This window comes from Chiloscyllium punctatum, chromosome 4 (assembly GCF_047496795.1).
Source record: "Chiloscyllium punctatum isolate Juve2018m chromosome 4, sChiPun1.3, whole genome shotgun sequence".
In the NCBI taxonomy this organism is placed as follows: Eukaryota; Metazoa; Chordata; class Chondrichthyes; order Orectolobiformes; family Hemiscylliidae; genus Chiloscyllium; species Chiloscyllium punctatum.
Window position 1 is genome coordinate 56695418 of NC_092742.1, and position 24321 is coordinate 56719738.

General features: G+C 39.3%; 1 protein-coding gene across 1 annotated transcript in view; it reads left to right on the forward strand.

Moving 5' to 3' along the window:
• naa30 (N-alpha-acetyltransferase 30, NatC catalytic subunit) overlaps nt 1–17960 on the forward strand; it is a 42900-nt gene extending 24940 nt beyond the window's left edge. Inside the window, exons 2-4 of the mRNA XM_072568800.1 lie at nt 11118–11241; nt 12780–12835; nt 16178–17960. Coding sequence (XP_072424901.1) covers nt 11118–11241; nt 12780–12835; nt 16178–16315 — 318 coding nt within the window. The 3' untranslated portion in view covers nt 16316–17960. The remainder of the gene's footprint in view (nt 1–11117; nt 11242–12779; nt 12836–16177) is intronic.
• Nucleotides 17961–24321: the final 6361 nt, after the last annotated feature.

The window sequence follows — 24321 nt, forward strand, 5'->3', positions numbered from 1 at the left end:
CAAGGGCTGCAAAATGAAATTAGAATAGTTAGGCATTTGTTTTTGACCAGCGCAGGCTTAATGAGATGAAGGGTTTCTTCTATGCTGTAGACCTCAGTAACTCTAAGTGCGTTCCATAATAATTGTACTAATATTGAAATTCTGTGCATGCTTCATGGAGTCAACATTTGTCATGATTACGAACAGAACATTATGGCTAATGTATATTCACTGTTGTTTAATTCATTTTCAAGGAGATGGTCACAACTGGTTTATAAGTTATAAGTCACTGTGATTGAAACATTTTCTTTGTTCAAATAAATAGCTTAAAAATCAGTCATTCGATGTAAGGTTGCACAGCTCACCAGCCTTTTGATTGAATGGTCCATTTAAAGATGTTCGGTCCTTTTTATTTTGAAAAATAACTGACAGTAATGCTGAGTATCTATGTACTATTTGTCTGCTTGTTTAATTCCAGTTGGACAATCAGTAACAATTTACCCAGAATTCAGTAATTTAAGTGGAATCAAATTTCCATAATGATGTTGCTCTTGGTGAAACTCCAGTACTATTTGCTCTTTTCTGTGTACTCCTCCTCTTTCGTACTTTTTCTCTGTTCTCTCACACACCCCTCTCCATTTCTCTCGCTTCCTCCTGGCAGCAACCCCCAGCTTCCCTACTCCTCGTGTCTCAAAAACATCTTCACAAGTCATCTCTTGTCTCTGTGGATCAATGGAAATGCTATGATCTGATCTGTACTTTGGCTGACAATCTACCTTTCATCAAGTTGGTTCTCTTTATTCCACTAGTCTTTTTTCAGGGTACAAATACATAAGTTATGAAGATGTTAAATGAGCTGTATGTGGCGTAACTGTTACCAATTGTGGATTAGTCCCGAGCTGGTATCATAAGTGCAATATCACCACAAACAGATTATCTAAATAATTTAGAAGACATGTACTTAATTTGGCACTGTACGTTGTGGAACTTGCTGTCAAGTGAATTTGTTGAAACAGATAAAATTGATTCATTTAAGGGACTTGGTCTATGCTTAAATATGAGATCAATAGAGGGCATAAAATTAATAGTGTAGACTCTTCTGTGGAGTATGAGCAATATTAAAAACTGGGTCCTACTATAAAACTTCATGTCAAAGGGAACAAGTGAAACTTACAGCAATATGTCATGACCATTCATAGGACATTTTACTGAGATCCAAACTCTCAATTTTAATATGAAACTTAATCCAATACAATTGTGCCATTTAAATAGTTAATATTCATTGTTTTTAATTTAAGAAAATGTGCCATGTGTATTCCTTTATACATTGGAGATGCCTTTATTCCCATTCACCGTTTCCTGCCCATTAGGCAATTCTCTATCCATGCTGAAAATGTGTTGCTGGAAAAGCGCAGCAGGTCAGGATGCTGCCTGGCGTGTTGCGCTTTTCCAGCAACACATTTTCAGCTCTGATCTCCAGCATCTGCACTCCTCACTTTCTCCTAATTCTCTATCCATGCCAATGTTCTACCTCTAACACTGACTTTTGTTTTATGACTTAACATTTTGTGAGATGCCTTATCGAATGTCTTCTGGAAGTCCGAATACAACATAATCTACTGGTTCCCCTCTATCCACTCTGGTTAGGATTTCTCCAAAACACTCCATTCTTGACAGAGTCATAGAGACATAGAGATGTACAGCACAGAAACAGACCCTTCAGTCCAACTCATCCATGCTGACCAGATATCCCAACCCAATCTAGTCCCACCTGCCAGCACCCAGCCCATATCCCTCCAAACCCTTCCTATTCATAGACCCATTCAGATGCCTTTTAAATGTTGCAATCATACTAGCCTCCACCACTTCCTCTGGCAGCTCATTCCATACATGTACCACCCTCTGCGTGAAAAAGTTGCCCCTTCGGTCTCTTTTATATCTTTCCCCTCTCACCCTAAACCCTCTAGTTCTGGACTCCTGCACCACAGGGAAAAGATTTTATCCATTTACCCTATCCATGCCCCTCATGATTTTATAAACCTGCTATAAGGTCACCCCTCAGCCTCTGACACTCCAGGGAAAACAGCCCCAGCCTATTCGACCTCTCCCTATAGCTCAAATCCTCCAATCCTGGCAATATCCTTGTAAATCTTTTCTGAACCCTTTCAAGTTTCACAATATCCTTCCAATAGGAGGGAGACCAGAATTGCTTGCAATATTCCAACAGTGGCCTAACCACAGCTATAACATGACCTCCCAACTCCTGTACTCTGACCAATAAAGGGAAGCATACCAAAAGCCACCTTCACTATCCTGTCTACCTGTGTCTGCACTTTCAAGGAGCTTTGAACCTGCATTCCAAGGTCTCTTTGTTCAGCATCATTCCCTAGGACCTTAGCATTAAATGTATAAGTCCTGCTTAGATTTGCTTTCCCAAAATGCAGCACCTCGCATTTATCTAAATTAAATTACATCTGCCACTCCTCAGCCCATTGGCCCGTTTGATCAAGATCCTGTTGTAACCTGAGGTAATCTTCTTCGCTGTCCACTACATCTCTAATTTTGGTGTCATTTGCAAACTTGCTTACTATACCTCTTATGCTCACATCCAAATCATTTATATAAATGACGGAAAGTAGCGGACCCAGCACCGATCCTTGTGGTACTCTTCTGGTCACAAGCCTCCAGTCTGTAAAGCAATCCTCCACCACCACCCTCTGTCTTCTACTTTTGAGCCTTATTGACTGACAATCTTTCTATCCCTAAAACTTCTTAGCTTCTTTCTCTGTGATCTTAATGATGCATGTTGAGCTGTCATGTTAACATTTGATTGACCTATAATGTTTACTAGATGGAGATGCACCACTTTATTCAGCAATTTTCAGAAAGCCTGGATTTTATTTTCTGTTCCTCCGTACTTATTTTATGAGCCAGGTCAGACCTATAGAACAAAGTCGTCTCTAAAATACCAACAAAGAATCTGGCCTTTCACCCCAGCTCCTATTGAGCAAAATGTTTAAAATGTGGCAAAAAACTGGCAATCTGTTGGAAAGGCCAGATTGGTGGATAGTATAGGCATTTTTAACAAAAGTCCATTTCTCTAATAATAAAATTAAAACACGGTTAGGGCAGAGAAGAATGAGTGATCACTCAGTCAACTTAGATTAGATTAGATTACAGTGTGGAAACAGGCCCTTCGGCCCAACAAGTCCACACCGACCCGCCGAAGCGCAACCCACTCATACCCCTACATTTACCCCTTACCGAACACTACGGGCAATTTAGCATGGCCAATTCACCTAACCTGCACATCTTTGGACTGTGGGAGGAAACCGGAGCACCCGGAGGAAAGCCAGCTTAACAGTAGAAAGAAAGACACAAAATGTTCAAAATCATAAAACATCTTTGTTCTCTACCTACTGGCTTTATAATTTTGGGGCAATGAAACATGACCCCAGCATGACATGCGTTTGTCATCATGTTACAGTGTCACATCAACAGGTGATAAAAGCGTGTTGGTTACCAACATTCGTGTAATGAGGGAAATTTAGGAATTGTCGACGTATTGCAAACTTCAAACTAGTGCTTTGCTGGCCTACAGCAGTGAACTGCATTTAGTTAATTCACCCATTAGGCAAAGTTTTTCTTTGAGAAGTCCTAACCAGAGTGGATAGAGGGGAACCAATAGATGTGTTGTAATTGAACTTCCAGAAGGTGTTCGATAAGGCATCTCAAAAGATTACGTCATAAAACAAGAGCCCACAGTGTTAGAGGTAGAAGATTGGCATGGATAGAGAATTATCTAATGGGCAGAAAATAGCAAGTGGGGATAAGGGCGTCTTTTTCAGGTTGGTGCGCGATGGCCATTGGGGTTCAACAGAGATCAGGGTTAGGAGTATAGCAGTTTACAACATAAAATGATTTGGAAGACTGAAGCAAATGTACTGTAGCAAAATTTGTGGATTATCCAAAACAGGTGGAAAAGCAGGTTGCAAGAGGGATACGTGAAGTTTACAGAGAATTATTGATAAGTTAAGTAATTGGGTAAGAAGTCAGCAAGTGGAGTATGATGTAAGAAAATGTAAAGTTGATCATTTTGAAAGGGAGAACTGAAGAAAAGTACTATTTAAAAGGAGGACAAAGAGTACTTTTTAAATGGAGAAAAATAACAAAGTTGCAACATGAAGGGTCTTTGAGGTACTCGTACACAAAACACAGAAAACTAGCACACGGGTGCAGCAGGTATTCGGGAAGGCTAATGGAATGTTGGCCCTTACTACAAGAGGGTTGGAGTATAAGAGTAGAGAAGTCTTATTGCAGCTGTACAAGGTGCTGATAACTCCATATGTGGAGTACAGTGAGCAGTTTTCTGTTCTCCTTATTTAAGAAAAAAATGTCATTTAATTAGCAGTTCAGAGAACTCTGTGTAGGGTAATCCCTGGTATGGACGAGATTGGCTTGTGAGCAAAGGTTAAACAGGTTGTGACTCTAATCGTTGTACTTTGGAAACATGAGAGGTTATCGCATTGGAGCAATTTATTCTTAAGGGGCCTGAAAGAATGCTTCCTCTCATTGGAACATCCTTTCTGATTGCTCCTCGTATGATGATGAGTCTGTTTGTCGTCTAAGTGATGATGTTGTTCTTAATGCTGTTACATGGGGAGTTTCAGAACTTTCCCTCATTGAAGGAGTGGCAAAATATTTCCAGGTCAGGACTGAGCATTCAAGGGAAATGCAACAAATGTTGAAAACTTTACAGGAATCATAAATTTCCATTGAACAGTGGTTGAGTAATGAGAATATGTAAATTTAGAATTAATACTAAATATATTTTAAAAGTTCATCATGCAAAAGATTATTGGAATAAGAAAGGATACTACCAATGTTTACAGAAGCTAAGAGGGAATGAAACGAGCATTTGAAGCATTTTTTGAAAAGCTTTTGAGGAAGTGCAAGATACTATGAGTCACTGGCTAGGTTGAAGCTAGAGTATTATTTTCAATTCTGGGCACCATGTCAAAGCCATGGAGACAGTGCAGAGATTTAGAACATAGAACATTACGGCACACTACAGGCTCTTCGGCCCTCGATGGTTTCACAGGTCAGTGCAACAATCTAAAGCTCATCTAACATATACTATTCCATAACCATCCGTATATTTATCCAGTGACCATTTAGATGCCCTTCAAGTTGGCGAGTCCACTGCTGTTACAGGCGGGGCTTTCTACACCCCTACTACTCGCTGAGTAAAGAAGCTATCTCTGTCATCTGTCCTATATCTATCACTCCTCAGTGTAAAGCTATGTTCCCTTGTGTTCGCCATCACCATCCGAGGAAAAAGACTCTCACTGTCCACCCTATCTAGTCCTCTGGTCATCTTATGTGCCTCTATTAAGTCACTTCTTAACCACCTTCTCTCGAACGAAAGCTGCCTCAAGTCCCTCAGCCTTTCCTCATAAGACCTTCCCTCCTTACCAGGCAACATCCTAGTAAACCTCTGCATCCTTTCCAATGCTTCCAATCCTTCCTATAATGCGGTGACCAGAACTGTATGCAATACTCCCAAGTGTAGCTGCACCAGAGTTTTGTACAGTTGCGAAGTGACCTCATGGCTCAAAACTCAACCCTTCTACCAATAAAAGCTAACACACAGTGCGCCTTCTTAACAATCCTATTAAGCTGGGTGGCATCTTTCAGAATGATACCAGTTATGTGGAGACATAAGAACATCTGGAATTCTTCTACATTGACCAGAGAAAGTTATGGGGAGGGTCAATGGAAGTGCTCAGAATTATGAGGGATTTTGATAGTTTGATTTTTTTTTAGTTTAATTCGGTTGGTAGAAGGATCAGGAATTTGAGGACTTGGTCAAAGGACCCGGGCAGAGATGAGTTTTTTTTTTACACAGCATAATGGTCTGGAATGGATTGCCTGTGAGTGGTGGAAGCAAGTCCTATGACAACTTCCAAAGAAAATTAGGTAAATATTTGAGTCAGAAAAAAAAAGTAAGCTGTGTGAAAAGAGTGCAGAACTTACATATATTGAAGTTTTTTATTTGTTCAAGGAATGTGTTGCTGGTTAGGCCAGTATTTATTGCCCATGCCTAATTGTCCTGGAGAAGGTGGTGATGAGCTACTTACTTGAACTACTAAGGCCCTTGATAGTCCACCCACAATGCTGTTATGGAGAGTGAGTTCCAAAAATTTAACCTAGTGGTACATGCTGTAGTTGAGAGTTGGGATGATGTGTGAGACTTGGCGGGGAACTTGCAGATGGTTCTGTTCCCAAATATCTACTGTCTTTGTCCTGTGGCGAGTTAGAGATCATGGGTTTCAAAGATGCTGTTGGACGATCCTTGGTGACTTACTGCTGTGCATCTTGTAGAAGATTCACATGACTGATACTGTGTGCATTGGTGAAAGGAGTGAATGTTGAAGGTGGTTCAGATGTCAATCAGGTGGACTGCTTTGTCTTGGATGGTATTAAGCTGCTTCAGTGTTGTTTTTGCTGCACTCTTCCAGGCAATTTCTCCATTGGACTATTTCCTTTGTAGTAGCAAAAGGAGGTGAGTTATTCACCTCAAAATTTTTAAACTTTGACCTGCTGTTTCAAAATGCTGGCACATGCATGATGGCAGCCTTTTATGATCTTTTGAATTTTAATCAGTTTTGATCTGGTGAATTTTAATCCATGAATGGAGTTGATGTTAGCTCTACCACAGAGACAAGCATTAGTGTGAAAATAGGTGTGATTACAAAAACAATCTATATCATAGCACATCCCTGGGTTATCAAAGAAAATTTTAGTGAGCCAAATAGAGTGAACACGTGACCTAAAACCTGGTTAAAGAACATGGTTTTAAAGGACTTTTAAAAGAGGAAGAGTAGCAAATAGATTTAAGGAGCGAATTCCAGAGTTTAGGTCTTTAGCTGCAAAGACTCTAATAATGTAGCCAATAAAATTGAACTTTGTGTATCAAGCAAAATATCAGAGGTTTGCTTTAAGATCTTTTGTGGTTGGACCAGATGAAAGGTTTTGCATGCCATGAGGTAACTTCACCACTCAATCATTCTTCATTACAACTCCACTTGATCCATTGGCGTGTTTTTTTAAAAAAAGTTGATGTTGAAAATTTGGCACTTTTGTTTAAATCTCAACAAATTTGCCGTAATAATTGAAAAGACATAGGCCTCTGCTGATTGCTGACTGCTGCTAGTGAGGTGCTGAAAGACTGAGGGTTGGCAGCATTTAACAAAGAAAGGTGGTAAGGACATGCCAGGGATCTATAGATGGTGGCCAAGTTGTTGGAGGGAATCCTGAGAGGATTTACATGTATTTAGAAAGGTAAGGACTGATTAGGGATGGTAAGCATGGCTTTGTGCGTGGAAAATCATGTCTCTCAAACTTGACTAAGTTTTTTGAAGAAGTAACAATGAGGGCAGAGTGTTTTACGTGATCTATATGGACTTCAGTAAGGCGTTTAACAAGGTTCCTCATAGGAGACTGGTTAGCAAGATCAGATCTCATGGAATGCAGAGAGAATTACCCATTTGGATGTAGAACTGTTTTGAAGGTAGAAGACAGGGTGCTGGTGGAGGGCTTCTTTTCAGACTGGAGGCCTGTGACCAGTGATGTACTACAAGGATCGGTGCTGGGTCCACTGCTTTTCATCATTTATGTAAAACAGTTTGGATGTGAACATAGGGGGTATGGTTAGGAAGTTTGCAGATGATGCCAAAATTGGAAGTGTAGTGGACAGTGAAGAAGGTCACCTCAGATTACAATGGGATCTTGATCAGATGGGCCACTGGGCTGAAGAGTGGTAAATGGAATTTAATTTCGATAAAAGCGAGATGCTACATTTTGGAAAAGCAAATCAGAGCAGGACTTATACACTTAGTGGTAAGGTACTGGGGAGTGTTGCTGAACAAGGAGACCTTGGAGTGCAGGTTCATAGTGAAATGTTAAAGGATTAATTTCTTCCGCTGACACGTAAGAAATTGGACGTCCCAGGGGGTGTGTTTTTTCAGTCTTGCTGGCAGCATGTGACAATCTAATCTCTCACTGTTTTAAGGAATAACCTAATCGCACATTGTTTCTGGAAATAATCTAATCACTTTACACTGGTTTTGGGTGGTGTGTGATTGAGGGAGTGGCAGGGGTTTGTGTCTTGCGTGCATGACTGACTGTGATATAAAACCCTATATAAAGGGAAGACGGTTTCCTTGTTCGGGGAGCCTTGCTTGACACTCCCTGCAAGCATCACGACAAGTGTTAAGTGATCCTTCACAAGCTTGTACTTGTTTAAATAAATCGTGGCTGTTCACACATGTTGGCATGTTGCAGTTGCATCAAGCGTGTAAGAATCTCAAGAAGGGAATCTAACAATAGTTTCCTGAAAGTGGAGTCACAGGTAGATATGATAGTGATGAAGGCATTTGGTATGCTTTCCTTTATTGGTCAGTGCATTGAGTACAGGAGTTGGGAGGTCATGTTGCAGCTGTACAGGACGTTAGTTAGGCCACTGTTGGAATATTGCGTGCAATTCTGGTCTCCTTCCTATTGGAGAAACTTGAAAGGGTTCAGAAAAGATTTACAAGGATGTTGCCAGGGTTGGAGGATGTGAGGTATAGGGAGAGGCTGAACAGACTGGGGCTATTTTCTCTGGAGCTTTAGAAGCTGAGGGATGACTGTAGAGGTTGATAAAATCATGAGGGGCATGGATAGGATAAATAGACAAAGTCTTTTCCTTGGGCTGGGTGAGTCCAGAATTCGAGGGTTTATGGTGAGGGGGGAAAACTATAAGGCAACTTTTTTTTATGCAGTGGGTTGTGCGTGTATGGAATGAGCTTCCAGAGGAAGTGGTGGAGGTTGGTACAATTACAGCATTTAAAAGGCATCTGGATGAGTATATGAATAGGAAGGGTTTGGAGGGAAATGGGCCAAGTGCTGGCAAATGGGACACGATTAGTTTGGGAGATCTGGTCGGCATGGATGAGTTATACCAAAGGATCTATTTCCCTGCTGTATGTCTCTATGACTATAAACTACATTGCTTTGACCATTGCTGCACCTCTACCAGATCAAATTATTTATCAAATGCAAAATTGAATCACGTAGAGAAGTTCTGCATACCAAATAAAAGCTCTTTGAACTCAATGAAGTTTTTTAAACCTTTCAAAAATTACCACTTTATCAGTGAAAAAACATTGCAGCCTGACATTGAAAGGGCATCGAAGCCAGTGTACTTACTCACTGAAATGGATCTGTCAATACAGTTAACTGCTTGACTGTTGAATGATGTCCCAAATAATTCTTAAGCTTATTTTTGTTTGGCAATAATTGTAAAGCAGTTGCTTTGCTTTTATCATTTTTTTAAAGAGGTATATATTGGTGCATTGTTTAGATTCTTCCTGGTGGCCTTGGTTGTGCTGCTGTGAGGACATGAAGGTTCTGCCTAAGTAGGATGTCCTAATCTAGCCTGTTTGGCTAATGGAATCTTTGGCTAATGGTTCAATTCCCGCCTCAGGCGACTGACTGTGTGGAGTTTGCACGTTCTCCCCGTGTCTGCGTGGGTTTCCTCCGGGTGCTCCGGTTTCCTCCCACAGTCCAAAGATGTGCAGGCCAGGTGAATTGGCCAATCTAAATTGCCCGTAGTGTTAGGTAAGGTGTAGATGTAGGGGTATGGGTGGGTTACGCTTCGGCGGGGAGGTGTGGACTTGTTGGGCCGAAGGGCCTGTTTCCACACTGTAAGTAATCTAATTATAGTAATTAATTATAATCCCCATCAGCTGCTTTTATTTTCTAAAAGGACATAGATGTCTCAGGAAAAGTCAGCAATTACTGCCCACCCTAATTATTCCGAAGGTGGCGAAGTTACAATCCATGTGTTAGGATACTTCCACAAATAGGGAATCCCAGGATTATAGCATCTTGATCATGAGGAATGGCAATCTATTTTGAGTGTTTGACTTGAAGATCTTGAAGGTTTTTTTCCCCTGTCTGTACCTTCCTTGCTGTTCTAGGTCAAGTTTGGGAGTTGCTGCCAAAATGTTTTGGTGAACTGCTGTAGTGCTTCTTGTATATAGTACACGTTGCAGCCCTGATGTGGTAAAGTGAAGGTTTGAATGGGATGCCAATTGCGCAGGCTGATTTGGTTTGGATAATGTTTCCCAATTGTTATTGGAGCTGCACATATCTATTGCAGCCCTAACTTGTGTTGGAAAGACTACAGAATTGCAAAATGAGAAATAAGTCACTTGTCACAGAGAATATCCAACCCCTGAGCTGCCCTACTAGACACTATGGTTGAACTAATTGGTTTTTTGGTCAACTATAAAGATAGATACCAGTAACGGTCATGGAGTCATCAACATGTACAGCATGGAAATAGGCCCTTCGGTCAAATGCCTTGTGATTGATGCAATGTCTTCATGTCAAGTATATAAAATAGCAGTGATATGATTTTGAACAGAAGCATTAAATCAATCTACAAACTTTACACAAACTTCTAAATATGGAGTTATAAAGTCACATGTACAGCATGGAAACAGGCTTTTCGGTCCAACTCGTCCATGCCGACCAGATATCCTAAATTAATCTACTCCCATTGCCAGCACTTGGCCCATATCCCTCTGAACCCTTCCTATTCGTATACCCAACCAAATGCCTTTTAAACGTTGCAATTGGAGCAGCTTCCACCAGTTTCTCTGGCAGATTATTCCATTCACGCACCACTCTGTGTGAAAACATTGTCCCTTAGCTCCCATTTGAAACTTTCCCCTCTCACCTTAAACCTATGCCCTCTATTTCTAGACTCCCTTACCCCAGGGAAAAGACCCTGTCTTTTTACCCTATCCATGCCCCTCATGCTTTTGTAAACTCTGATGTCACCCTCAGCCTCCGATGCTTCAGGGTGTTCTTGTGGAATTTATTATGTGACAAGTTTTAACTAGTACTGAGTTCAACTGAATTTAAACGTTCAAATTAATAGTCATTTTCCAATGCATTGATGATCTTTTAATTCTTGGTTGACTATGTAGGAGTAACTTGTTAACAAAACAAGTGTGTATAAATTTTGTTTAATATTCTGTACTTTATGTATTAAGTTAAACAATCTTGTGATTTGTTTTCTGTAGGCTATGGTTGGAGAGGAGTGTGTGGGTGCCATTGTCTGCAAATTGGACATGCACAAGAAGATGTTCAGGAGAGGGTATATAGCGATGTTAGCGGTGGATTCCAAATACAGAAGAAAATCCATTGGTGAGACTTGTAATTTCAAATTAGCAATGCAATTTTATTAAAAGTTGACATGCAACATTCTTTTCATGAAGACTAATGTGTCAGTCTTTGAGATCACCTGAATAAAGCTAAGGGAGTTTGTGATTGAAGTGGGTTGTTCTTCACACTTTTACCTCCATTTGTTGTTTCTTTTCTGTCCTCCAATGTAACTTTTTCAGAACTCTGGCTGCCTTAACATAGTTCATTAACCTTCTTCTCATTGATCCACTTTGCCTCCTCATCCCTGATGCTTGAATTTTTGAAAATTCTTTGTCAAATTCTCCCTAAGGCTTTGTGCCTGTTTCTTTCTCACCTCCAGTCTAAGAGACCTCTGTTTCTTGAAATGCAGCCTTCTTTTCACTTACTGTCCCCAAGATTAGCAAGTGACAGCTAGATTTTCAACTGCATAGGTTCCCTGCTCTGTATTTCTAACCTTGACATGATTTGCCTTTCCATTTCCTAATTTATCCTCCTTTGCTTGTCTATTTTTTCTTTTCATTTCTATGAAGTTGCTTGGGATGTTTTTCAGTGCTAAATACACCACATTCAAATTTCTGTTTGCATTTTCCCTCTCCTCCTTCCGTTTCTAAAATGATGTTAAATATCATTATTCTTGGTATCTTTTATCTCCATTTACTGAAGTTCATTGTATTAATATCAATAATAGCTTATCAAACAGAAATGTGTTTTAATGTAAGTAGCAGCAGTGATTCTTTTTTGATCTATTTTAATTTATGTTAATTATTTTGACCTGCCCCCTTCCCTGATTTTGAATCTTGTAGACCACAGGCTTTGTGGAGTTGGCAGTTAGTTACTTGTTACAGAATTTGTAGCCTCTAACATACACACATAGGGCTCAAACAGTTTCTGGTCAGTTATAACCCCTCCCCAATGCCGAGCATGTTTTTGTTTTGTATGGGGTTTCAAGGTTATCCTTGACATTCAATGGTATTAACATTAGATTTGTCATTGTCGGACACTTGTGCATTGCAATGCTACTTACCATTTAGCTGCCATGATCTTTTTGCATATGGGCACTGATTGCTTCAGTACCTGAGGAGTTGCAAATGGTACTGAACACTCTTCAATCATCAGGAACCATCTCCAGTTCTATTCTTGTACTGGAGGGAGGTAATTGATCAAGTAGCTGAAAGTTGTTGGACCTTGGTGACTACCTTGCCATATTTGTCTCTGCCCAATGAACCAGAAGGCCTGGGTTCAAGTCCCATCTGTTTGTTCACTGTTGCTGAGTCAAAGTTCTGGAACACTCTCCCTGTCAGCTTTGTGGTTGTAGCTGCCTCTAATGGACTGTGGCAGTTCAAAAAGGAAGGCTCACCACCTGCTCCACAAATCTCTCAACAGATTGATGAAAAGTATCTACCCTGCTATGTTAGACCTGTTGTGGTGCAGTGGTAGTGTTGCTATATCTGGGCCAATTGTTCCAGGTTTAATTTTGGATATATAAGTTACTTTTCAAGTGTGCATTTGAAATGACTGTATGCTACTGCATTATTTTCCAGGCACAAATCTAGTGAAGAAAGCAATTTATGCCATGGTAGAAGGCGACTGTGATGAGGTACAAAATGCTGCATCTTCCGGATTGCTATATTTAGACCTCTTTGATTCACTAGCGCTAATTTTGATATTATTAGTTTTGCAGTTCTATTATATTCCTCTCTTCTTTAAGTATTAATTTCTCCTGAAATCCCAACTTCAGATGACCTTGCTGTGACCATTGACTTGTTCATTGATGATCTATTATCAAATATGACCATATCTTGCTCTTCTGTTTCCTGAAGTCCTTGATCTAATTGACCAAGAGCTAGTAAAGTTTAGTAATTGTAGTGAGTCAGGTTAAATTACATTCAAACATTTAATTCAAATTGTGAAATGGTAGGTCATCATTCTCCATTGGAGTTAAAAGGGCGCTTCATTCTGAAAGTGTGTTTTCACTGAGTTAACTATCTGTATTTGTGTAGATATTATCCTTAAGGACCTATCAAGTCATGTTGTTGCTTTCTTATAAGCAGCTGCACCAGCTTGTGAAGGTGGGAGGATTCACAAAACAGTAAATTCAAAAGTTGTGAGATGAATATGAAGACTGCAGCAATTTGGGTAAAAATAACCAAAGTGGTTCAGAAAGGATGAAAGGGCTTAACAAAGATAACAACAGGCAATTAGTAACTAAAGTGATGCCAGGATAAAATTTTAAAAGGTTGACTGCACTATAACTGCAAAACATTTGAAATAGAATAGAATAATTATAGCTCAGAGTTTGATCTAATGCCCATTATGGAGAAGTTACATATTGGGAGTTAAATATTCCAGGATTCTTGCCTTTTTTAAAAGCCATAGGCAAAGTAGAAAAGAGATTGGAGTGGGTGATGGTGTGTAATCCCTCAATAAAGGATGAGATAAAGACTGTAATGAGAAATAATTTGAGTGTCATGGTATAGAATCATTTTGAGTGGAGCAAAGAAAAGTCAGAAGACACAGATGAGGTTTGCTGTAGGTCGTTTGATATTACAGCGCTATAAATCAGGAAATTGGAAATGCAAATAACAAGGCTAATACATTAATCAAGTTTTTTAATGATTTAGACCAGGCAATGCAAGTGTTGAGGACGAGTTCAAAGAATCCACTCAAAGCAATTAGTTCTTCCACATGATGTAGAAAACTATAATGCAGGCTATCTTAGATCTAGCATTTTACAAGAGGCAGGGTTAATTTTTAACCTTGTAAAGGAGGTCATGAATGATTGTGATATGGTGGAATTTATATTCAGCTAGAGATTGACAAGGCTTTAAATCTAAACAAAGTAACCCAAGAAGATACAAGGGATTTTTTTTTAAGCTATAGTATATTGATCGTAGATAGCAATGATAAACATTAGAAGAAGTTACTTATAATTGGCAACATATGTCCATTGAAAAATAAAATTTCCGAAGGTAAAGTGACTATCTCTGGCTAGCAAGTAAAATTATAGGGTAGTATTAGATTAAGTACGGGAGTTATAATGAAGAAGATTGAAGTCTTGGAGGTTTATAGAATTCAGCAAAGGGTAACCAAGAAATTAGCTTGCAGTTGCTATTACAAAGCCAAATTAGACACTGAACCACTTGGGTTACTGGAGCAAATGTCAAAGGCCTGATTAAGGAGTGTCATAAAGAAAGCATGAGAGGAGGTGAGTTGGACAGAATTCCTGACCTAAAGTCTTTGACAACGAAAGGCACCGATATCCAACAAGCTTTTAAAATTGAGAATTCTGGAGAGGCCAGAATTAAATGAGCTGGTGTTTTACCGACTTATGGGTCTGGAGGAGACCACCGGGAGGGAGGACAAGGTCATGGAGGATTTTGAACTAGGATGACAAGTTTGAAATCCAACATATTGACCAAAGGTTAATGTTGCAAGTGCAGGGCTGTGGGTGTGAGGATGGACATACAAAGCAGAATTTTAAATGATTCAAAGTTTAGAGAATATATAATCTGGAGACCAACCAGAAGGGCGGCTTAATCGTAATGTCAAGAGGTAACAGAGACACAAGGGTTTTGGCAAATGAGGTGAGGCAGCAGTAAAATTGGATGATGTTAGAGTTGGTCAGAAGCTCATTTCAGATTTAACTAGACACCAATATTGCAAATGTATAGGAATGAAATAGAAGATGAGTTGACTAGCAAGAGAAAAACCGATTGTAAAATCTTAAAGTAAGCAATTAGCAAAAGTAAATTTAGGTCCCTCAGATACAAAATTTAGAACACTCGTGGGCAATTTTAAGAGTGGAAAAATGAATGCAGTTGTCTCATTTGAGCTATAAAGGTTCCATGAGAACCCCACTCCTTCACCTTTCATGAGGAGGGGCAGCTGATAAAATGTGCAATTGATGTGGGAAGTATGAGGTCTTTCTGTTTCAATTCAAAGAAAATGATTATTTCACAAATAAGGAAAGAAACTAGGAATTAAAGTGCAAATTTAGGTGTCTGGTTTTTATCATGAGGGAACTAGAATAGTCTTGTTAGATCTCTCAAAGCACAAATTTCAGTTCCGAGAACTGCATCTTGAAAAAAGGATGAGGAAAAATATACTAGCATTTCTATTCTTTTAGTGACCACAGGAAGTCCCATTGCTTTACAGTCAATGATGTACTTAGATACTGTTGTAATGTAGCAAACATGGCAGCCATTTTATCTACAATGAACTCTAACATCAATGTGATAGCAGATAATCTTTGATTTTGATTCAAGCAATAAGACTGACTAGGACACACAACACTCCCTGCTGGAAGGTTCACCAGAAGGAAGTGAAGGCTAAAATGATTAAATAATGAGGACAAACTATATAAAATTTATTTTTAGTCCTTTGAGTGTAACAGATTATTGGATGATCTAAACAAAATGACTGAAGTGATAAAATCATGCAACAGAATAAATAAAGGAAATAATCCTAAAATTGAAACCAGACCCTTTAGAGGTGAAACCAGGAAGTATTTCTTTATACGTTTTGTATATAAATTTGATACTGTTTCCTTTCTCACTCCTCCCTGCATGAGCATTTCAGAACTGAAATGGATAGATTACCTTAAGTACTAGTATCAAGGGATATAAAGCACATGGGATAAGCTACCATGATCTATTTTAATGATGAAACTGGTTCACGTGATAAATGGTCAACGCTTTGTTTATATGTTCGTTTGGGATTAAAGTTTTGATGCAAGAGGGAATCTGAATAATTATTCAATGTTTAAACTAATAACTTTTAACATATGATTTAATCAGCATCTCTACAGAATATATCAAATGCCCAATAAAATGCTCACATGCAAACTTTTATTGTTTGATGTTTGTAGAATTAGGAAATGTAAATAGATAAACTAAACTTTGGATATTCTAATAGATTTCTCTTTCTTTCATAAATATAGGTTGTCCTGGAAACTGAGATTACAAACAAATCTGCCCTGAAACTCTATGAAAATCTTGGATTTGTGAGAGACAAAAGGCTGTTCAGATATTACTTAAATGGAGTGGATGCACTGCGTCTTAAACTGTGGCTACGTTAGAGAACTACAAAGATCGAGTTCAAAATTGAGTCCTTTTAGCACGCACTGCAATTTTAAAGAATTGCTTTGCAACAGGACTCTTGATTTCCATGCAGCTCTTATCTGTCTGTGTCTCATTGAGTGTCACATACATTTGTTGCACTATGGCATGGCGCAGTTGTGCTAAATAAAAAAGGAATTTTTTCTTTAAAAATTGTCAAAATATTCATGGATGAATTGTGGTACAAGAAAGAGAAACAGTTGTCCTGAGATGCATCGTTTCAGTGAAGTGAGGAAAGAAACAAAATTGCATGTCATTTGCAGTAGACAACATCTCAAATGACTTATTGGGGGAAAATGTTTTGTGGCTTCCAGAAAGCTTGTATGTTGAGATTTCTTCATGCACTGCAACAACGTTTCAAACAGAAATTTGCCAGATTAAATACTGAACTCCTCAAAGAGTGTTGATTCTATTATTCAGATTTTATTTTTCATATTAAATTTTCCAGTTAATGATTCTTGGTACGTCAGTGACAGAAGAAAGCACATGTTAGAAGTTGTGGGTGTCTGTGTGAACGTAACAAGAAAATAACATTGCACAGTCAGTGCCTGTAGAGATCCACATAGTGTCTCATTCCTAGTTTGATTGCATGCTTTTTTTCTTTCCCAGACAATCTTGGCAACAACGCTTTTACCTTTATTCGAACTATGATTTTGATTGGGAGTGACTACAGTTTTTTGATTAGGTTTTTTCTCTCTCGAGCCAAAACAAAGCTATCCTTGCTTTAAGAGGTATCTGGCAATTGTTTTCAGAGAACTGGGACTTTGTTTTGGAAATGTGTATAGTAGCTGTTGTTTGTAAAACCCTTAGTACGCAGCTACATTTGCTGATTCTATATAATGCACCTTTCTGGTTTAAATTGACTTTTTTTTTAAAAAAGTGGCAGATTGTATGTTTATATATGATTTTAACTAAAAATCTATTCTGATTTTTGGAAGCTGTGAAAGGCTGGATTTTAAAAATGATTGGGACACATTTTATTGTCCATTTAAGTATGCAAGCAGGTTAGCTGCGGGTTCCTGACCCCATCTGGTGCAAAGGTTAGCCCTTTCGAAAGTAAGTTGTAAATTCTAAGTGCATAACACTTAATTTCAGTTCAATATCTCTATGCCTCCTGCAGCTAAACTCTTTCTTTCCTTTTGGAGCTAATGAATGCTTTCACCCTTGAATACATGAATACTTGGGTCTATCCTGCTTCACATGGTTCAAAGTCACTTAATCTGCCTTATTTCTCAAAGGATAGATGGCACTGAGCAATGGATTTGATACTTTCGTCAGTTTACAAATACAAAGCATCAGATGGAGATTGGAGAGCTAACTTTATGGAGTAAAACCTTGGGTTTAGATAAACTAACTTGATTACTTTGCCATACAGTTTTACTGGAGTTAAGGGTAGTAAATGAGATTGGGCAACTGTTCAGTATCTGATTCATTTCTATGTTGAATGATTGGGACTTCTATTTAGTCAGTAATTTCATCGCTGAATTTCACCGCTGACCCTGCTACTTCTCTCCAAATGAGCAGGACAAAAGCTACAGGAAAGGGTTAAATGGAAATTGCAATGTTTGTAACTTTGTAAGATGCAGTAAAATAAAGTGAAAAGTGGTTTTAAGAGACTGAAATTCTGTGGTGTAAAAAAAATTTTAATATTTTTGATAGAATTCATGCCATGTCACACCAGTAACCAAGTATTATCCCAATTATTTCACAGGTTAGAATACACCATCTTGAGGGATTCTCTGTTTTATTTCAAAGGAAATTTTAAAGTGACTGCAGAATCTCAAATTGTGAAATGATACTCCAAATAACAATTTGTTTTATTGTACATCTTCGGAGAATGTGACATTTACCAAATGTGCCCATAGAGTAAAGTTCGATGTGAAACTCTATCTGGTAGTTTTATTTTATGAAACAGAATTTTTTTTCGACTATTGTTCCTTACACAGTTGCCTCTCACCATAAAGCTATATGGAACAGTAGTCATTTATATAACCGGTTATGGTTCATTGAAAGCCATATAAAATCATTCTTCCACCATGTAGAACTACTTGATTCAATCTTTCTAAAATCCTCAAGTATGACATATTTCATTACAACTTAAATTGTAAAATTTCCAAAGGCAGGAAAGTGGAGGTCTAATATTTATCAATGTTTGCCTCCACTGTTTTACTGTTGTACTATGCAGTATGTACATATGCTATAAGAGTACATTTTTCAACAGAAAATCTTTTGAATTTTGGCAATAAATAACTCCTATACCTCAATGCTACTGGATGTAATAATGTTCAAATTTGACATTTATGTACTGAAGCAGTTTAAAATTTTAGTAAATGGTTTCCAAGGAAATACATCTATTTGCACAGTATTTTTAAATTTATGCACACAATTCAGACCCAACCTCTCTAACCTACAACCCTCTGAGATATTGACATGCCTCCAATCCTTAAAAAAACTATTTCAATCATTCCAGCTTTGGTAGCTGAGCCTTCAGCTATCTAGGCGCTCGCTTCCCTCCCCATTTCTGCCTCTCTACCTTGCATGTAGCGTCATAGAGATGTACAATATGGAAACACACCCTTTGGTCCAACCGGCCCATGCAGACCAAATATCTTAACCTAATCTAGTCCCACCTGTCTGCACTTGGCCCATAACTCTCTTAAACCCTTCCTATTCGTTTACCCATGCAGATGCCTTTTAAATGCTGCAATTGTACCAACCTCCACTACTTCGTCTGGAAGCTCATTCCTCTGCATAAAAAAAGTTGCACCTTAGGTCCCTTTTTATATCATTCCTCTCTCACCCTAAACCTAGTTCTGGACTCCCCCACCCCAGGGAAAAGACTTTGTCAATTTATCTTATCCATGCCCCTCATGATTTTATAAACCTCAATAATATCACACACTCTGGGGGAAGAAAGCTCCAGCCTATTCAGCCTCTCCCTATAGCCCAAATCCTCCAATCCTGGCTACATCCTTGTAAATCTTTTCTGAATCCTTTCAAGTTTCACAACATCCTACCAATAGGAGGGAGACCAGAATTGCATGCAATATTGCAACAGTGGCCTAACCAATGTCCTGTACAGCTGCAACATGACTTCCCAACTCCTGGACTCAGTACTCTGACCAATAAAGAAAAGCATACCAAATGCCAACTTCACTATCCTATCTACCTGTGGCTCTACTTTCAAGGAAGTATGAACCTGCACTCAAAGGTCTTTGTTCAGCAACACTCCCTAGGACTTCACCATTAAGTGTATAAGTCTCTCCTTTAAAGACACCTGGTTCTTTGATTAAAATTGCTTTATCTAACTCAGTGCTATATTTTGTTGTCTAGTGGCTCTGTGAATTAATTTGTCATTTTATTCTATTAAAGGCACTATATCAGTTGCTGAATTAGAATATTGTAATCATGCAGCAGAGGATGTATCCATTCAACCCATCGAGTCCACACCAACCCTCTGAAGAGTATCCCACCAGACCCAAATACCTGCTATATCCCTATAACCCTGTAATACCCATGGCTAACCCACCTAGACACTATGTGAAATTTAGCATGGCCAATCCACCTAACCTGCACATTTTTGAACTGCAGGAGGAAACCATTGTGCCCAGAGGAACCTCGTACAGGCACAGGGAGAATGTCTGTATCCAGCTTGTACAGTCACTTGAGGGAGGAATCAAATCTGTGTCTCTGGTACTGTGAAGTAGCAGTCCTAACTACTGAGCCATCATGGTGCTCTTTTGTAAAATCAACTTGTCCCACTCTCTCCTTTCCTCTCCTCCCCTCACTATCTTCCATGTAGCATTGAAATATTTTTCCCCCACTTTGTATATATCCAATTCTGTTTTAGCCCCTGCACCTACTTGGCAGCGCTCAACCTTGGTTTGATATCCACCCTAAAGTGTGAGGCCCAGTTTTGAGCAAAATAGGAACTTGCAATGAGGCTTAAACTGATTTATAAATGTTTAGCATTACTTCATTGCTGTTGAACAATATGGCTCTGAAAGGGTGTAGGTTTGCTTGCTGAGCTGTCGGTTTGATATCCAGACGTTTCATTACCTGGCTAAGTAACATCATCAGTGGTGACCTCCAAGTGAAGCGAAGCTGTTGTCTCCTGCTTTCTATTTATATGTTTGTCCTGGATGGGGTTCCTGGGGTCTGTGGTGACATCATTTCCTGTTCATTTTCTGAGGGGTTGATAGATGGTATCTCGATCTGTGTGTTTGTTTATGGCATTGTGGTTGGAGTGCCAGGCCTCTCGGAATTCTCTGGAATTCTTTGCTTAGCCTGTCCCAGGATAGGTGTGTTGGCCCAGTCAAATTGGTGTTTTTTTTCATCCGTGTGTAGGGCTACGAAGGAGACAGGGTCGTGTCTTTTTGCAGCAAGCTGGTGTTCGTGTATCCTGCTGGCTAATTTTCTTCCTGTTTGTCCTACGTAGTGTTTGTGGCAGTCCTTGCATGGAATTTTGTAGACGACGTTGGTTTTGTCCATGGGTTGTACTGGGTCTTTTAAGTTTGTTAGTTTTTGTTTGAGAGTGTTGGTGGGTTTGTGTGCTGCTAGGATACTGAGGGGTCTTAGTAGTCTGGCTATCATTTCTGAAACTTCTTTGATGTGTGGTAAAAGAAGTTTCAGAAATGATAGCCAGACTACTAAGACCCCTCAGTATCCTAGTAGCACACAAATCCACCAACACTCTCAAACAAAAACTAACAAACTTAAAAGACCCAGTACAACCCATGGACAAAACCAACGTCATCTACAAAATTCCTTGCAAGAACTGCCACAAACACTACATAGGACAAACAGGAAGAAAGTTAGCCAGCAGGATACACGAACACCAGCTTGCTGCAAAAAGACACGACCCTGTCTCCCTCGTAGCCCTACACACGGATGAAAAAACCACCAATACGACTGGGACAGGCTAGGCAAAGACATGCCAGAGAATTCCTAGAGGCCTGACACTCCAACCACAACGCCATAAACAAACACACAGATCGAGATACCATCTATCAACCCCTCAGAAAACGAACAGGAAATGACATCACCACAAACCCCAGGAACCCCATCCAGGACAAACATATAAATAGAAAGCAGGAGACAACAGCTTCACTTCACTTGGAGGTCGCCACTGATGATACCTAGCCAGGTAATGAAACGACTGGATAGCAAACCGACAGCTCAGTGAGCAAACCTACACCCTAAACCTCAACCTGAGCTACAAACCTTGCATGTCTCTGAAAATTGCCCAATTTGATTTATAGTGTCCTCGTTGTTATTCCTATCAAACATTGCATTAAACTTATCAATCATGTAATCTGCCCTATTTTCACTACTCAATCCAAGTCCTTCCATTATTATGCTCATCAGTGCTTGCTTATTACATTACCAGGATTTGTGCAAACTTTGGCTTTGGTGCATAAGATTTCAATGTCATTAATGTTATTAAAAAGAACAATGGTCAATACTATTAACTCCTGAGAAACATGACTGGTGCTTCCCTTCAGTTTAAAAAGAACACCACCACTACCCTCTGCTTTCTGTTCCTTGATCTTTCATATCCCCACAGCTACTGTTCCTTTTAAGCCTGTGAAGTGTTGATGACATTTGAAAATTTGTAGGGATTCTATGTTTAGGTAATAGAGGAGTTGTCCTTCCTGCCAAAATCAGGGCATTTAATTAAACCATTCCTTGACTTTAAGTTCCTGAATAGTGAGTTATTTCTTCCTACCATTAGAAATTCATATTTTAGAAAGAAGTGAGAAAAGAGACTTGTGTATTTGTATCAGTCGAAGTTAATCATTTGTGCATATAAGGTTAAGTTTCAGGGACATTGTTAGTGCAAAACAAAATGTGAATTGCATTTCCTCTGTTTCTTTAGCTATTATACTCAAAACTGCTTTAGTGCCTATAGATAACTTTTTAAACAGTGCAGAAATGTTTGAAGACATGAGAAGCTTATGGAAGAAATCAGTATAATTTCACTTTGGATTGTGTTCTTAATTCATAAACTGAGAAGCTAGTCAGTGATCCAAGAGACTTTTCAGTTGCTGAAGTAGCAACTGAAGATGATGGGAATATAGATGAAGAATTTGATTTTTAAAAATTGAGATCCCTATTGTAATGAAGTGAAGCCAGACTTACAGTTCAGGATCTATAACTAAACTTCCCAAAATCCATACTAATGGGCAAACTGAGGCATCCTAGTTAGGAATTGGTCAATGTAGTGTCACTACTTTCTCACTCAACATATTGGGAGTCTAGATGAAGTAGTTCTGTAATCCTCTTTGCATCCTCACTGTCCACTGGAGGGTGACAAATGTTCTTCTGTTGGTCAAGAAAGGAAATAAGGATAATCCTGGGAATTAGAGACCTTACGTCACTGGTGAGCAAAGTATTGGAGAGGATTCTGAGAAACTAGGATTTACAAGTACTTAGAAAACCATAGCTCGATTAGAGAGAACATAGCTTTGTGAGGGGCAGGTCCTGCCTCTCAAATCTTATTGAGGGTGTCACAAAATGCATTGATGAAGTTAGAGCAGTGGATGTGGTATATACATGGGTTTTAGCAAGATGCTTGATAAGGTTCGCCATAGTAGGCTCAGAAAGTAAACCGAATGGCATACAGGGAAACCTGTTTGTCTGGATACAAAATTGGCTAACCCACAGAAGATAGAGGATGGTAGTATTCAGCCTGGAGTTTGGTGATCAGTGGTGTTCCATAGGAATCAGTTCTGGGACCTCTGCTCTTTATAAATTATTGGATGAGGAAGTGATCCAGTGGATTAGTAAGTTTGCCAATGACATAAAGGTTGGTAGAGTTGTACGTTGCACCAGACATTGATAGAATGCAGAACTGGGCTGAGAAGTGGCAGATGGAGTTCTTCCTGGAAAAATGTGAAGTTATTCACTTTGGAAGGTTGAATTTGAATCCAGAATACAGGCAGGTTAAAGGCAGGATTCTTGGCAATGTGGAGGAACAGAAGGATCCTGGGGTCCACATCCATAGGTCCCTCAAAGTTGCCACCCAGTTTGATAGGGTTGTTAAGAAGGCATATGGTGTTTTGGCTTTCATTAGCAGGGGGACTGAGTTTAAGAGATGCGAGGTTATGCTGCAGCTTTACAGAATATTCAATTCAGTTCTGGTTGCCTCATTATAGGAAAGATGCAGAAGCTTTAGAGAGTGTGCAAAGGAAATTTACCAGGATGCTGCCTGGACTAGAGGGCGTGTCTTATGAAGAAAGGTTGAGGGAGCTAGGGCTTTTCTCATTGGAGCGAGGAAGGATGAGACGTGACTTGGAGGTGTACAAAAATTTGAGAGGCATAGATAGAGTGGATGGCCAGAGACTTTTCCCCATAGCGGAAATGTCTGTCACGAGAATTTTAAGGTAATTGGAGCATGGTTTACAGGAGATGTCAGAGGTAGGTTCTTTACTACCACTGTGGGCAGTGCATTCCATGCACCCACCACACACTGTGTAGAGTCAGACGCAATAGGGACATTTAAGCGTCTCTTGGATAGACACATGGAGGATAGTACAAGGAAAGGTGTGTAGGTTAGTCTGACCTTAGAGTAGGATAAAGGGCCACCACAACATAGAGGGCTGAAGGGCCCCTACTGTGCTGTATTGTCTGTGTTCTATGTAAGTGACCAAGCTACTGAAGTCTAAGTAACTGAACTTCTGGGTATTGATAAGCAATAATAGTGTCTGCAACTGAAATTCTTCGTCAAAACAGCATTTATTTCTGAATATAAACATATTTCATTCTTCTTAAAGAGTGTCTGTTTAGAAATACATGGATGGAGAATATGAAGCAAAAACTAAAGTGCTGTGCTTAAAAAGTTGCCTGTACTGACCATCTGCCTTCTGGTTTCTCACAAGCAAGCAGAGCTCAAACACAGCTCCACAACTAAATTATGAATTCATACTGGTACTAACGTCTATTTTTATTTCACTGCCTCTTGTGT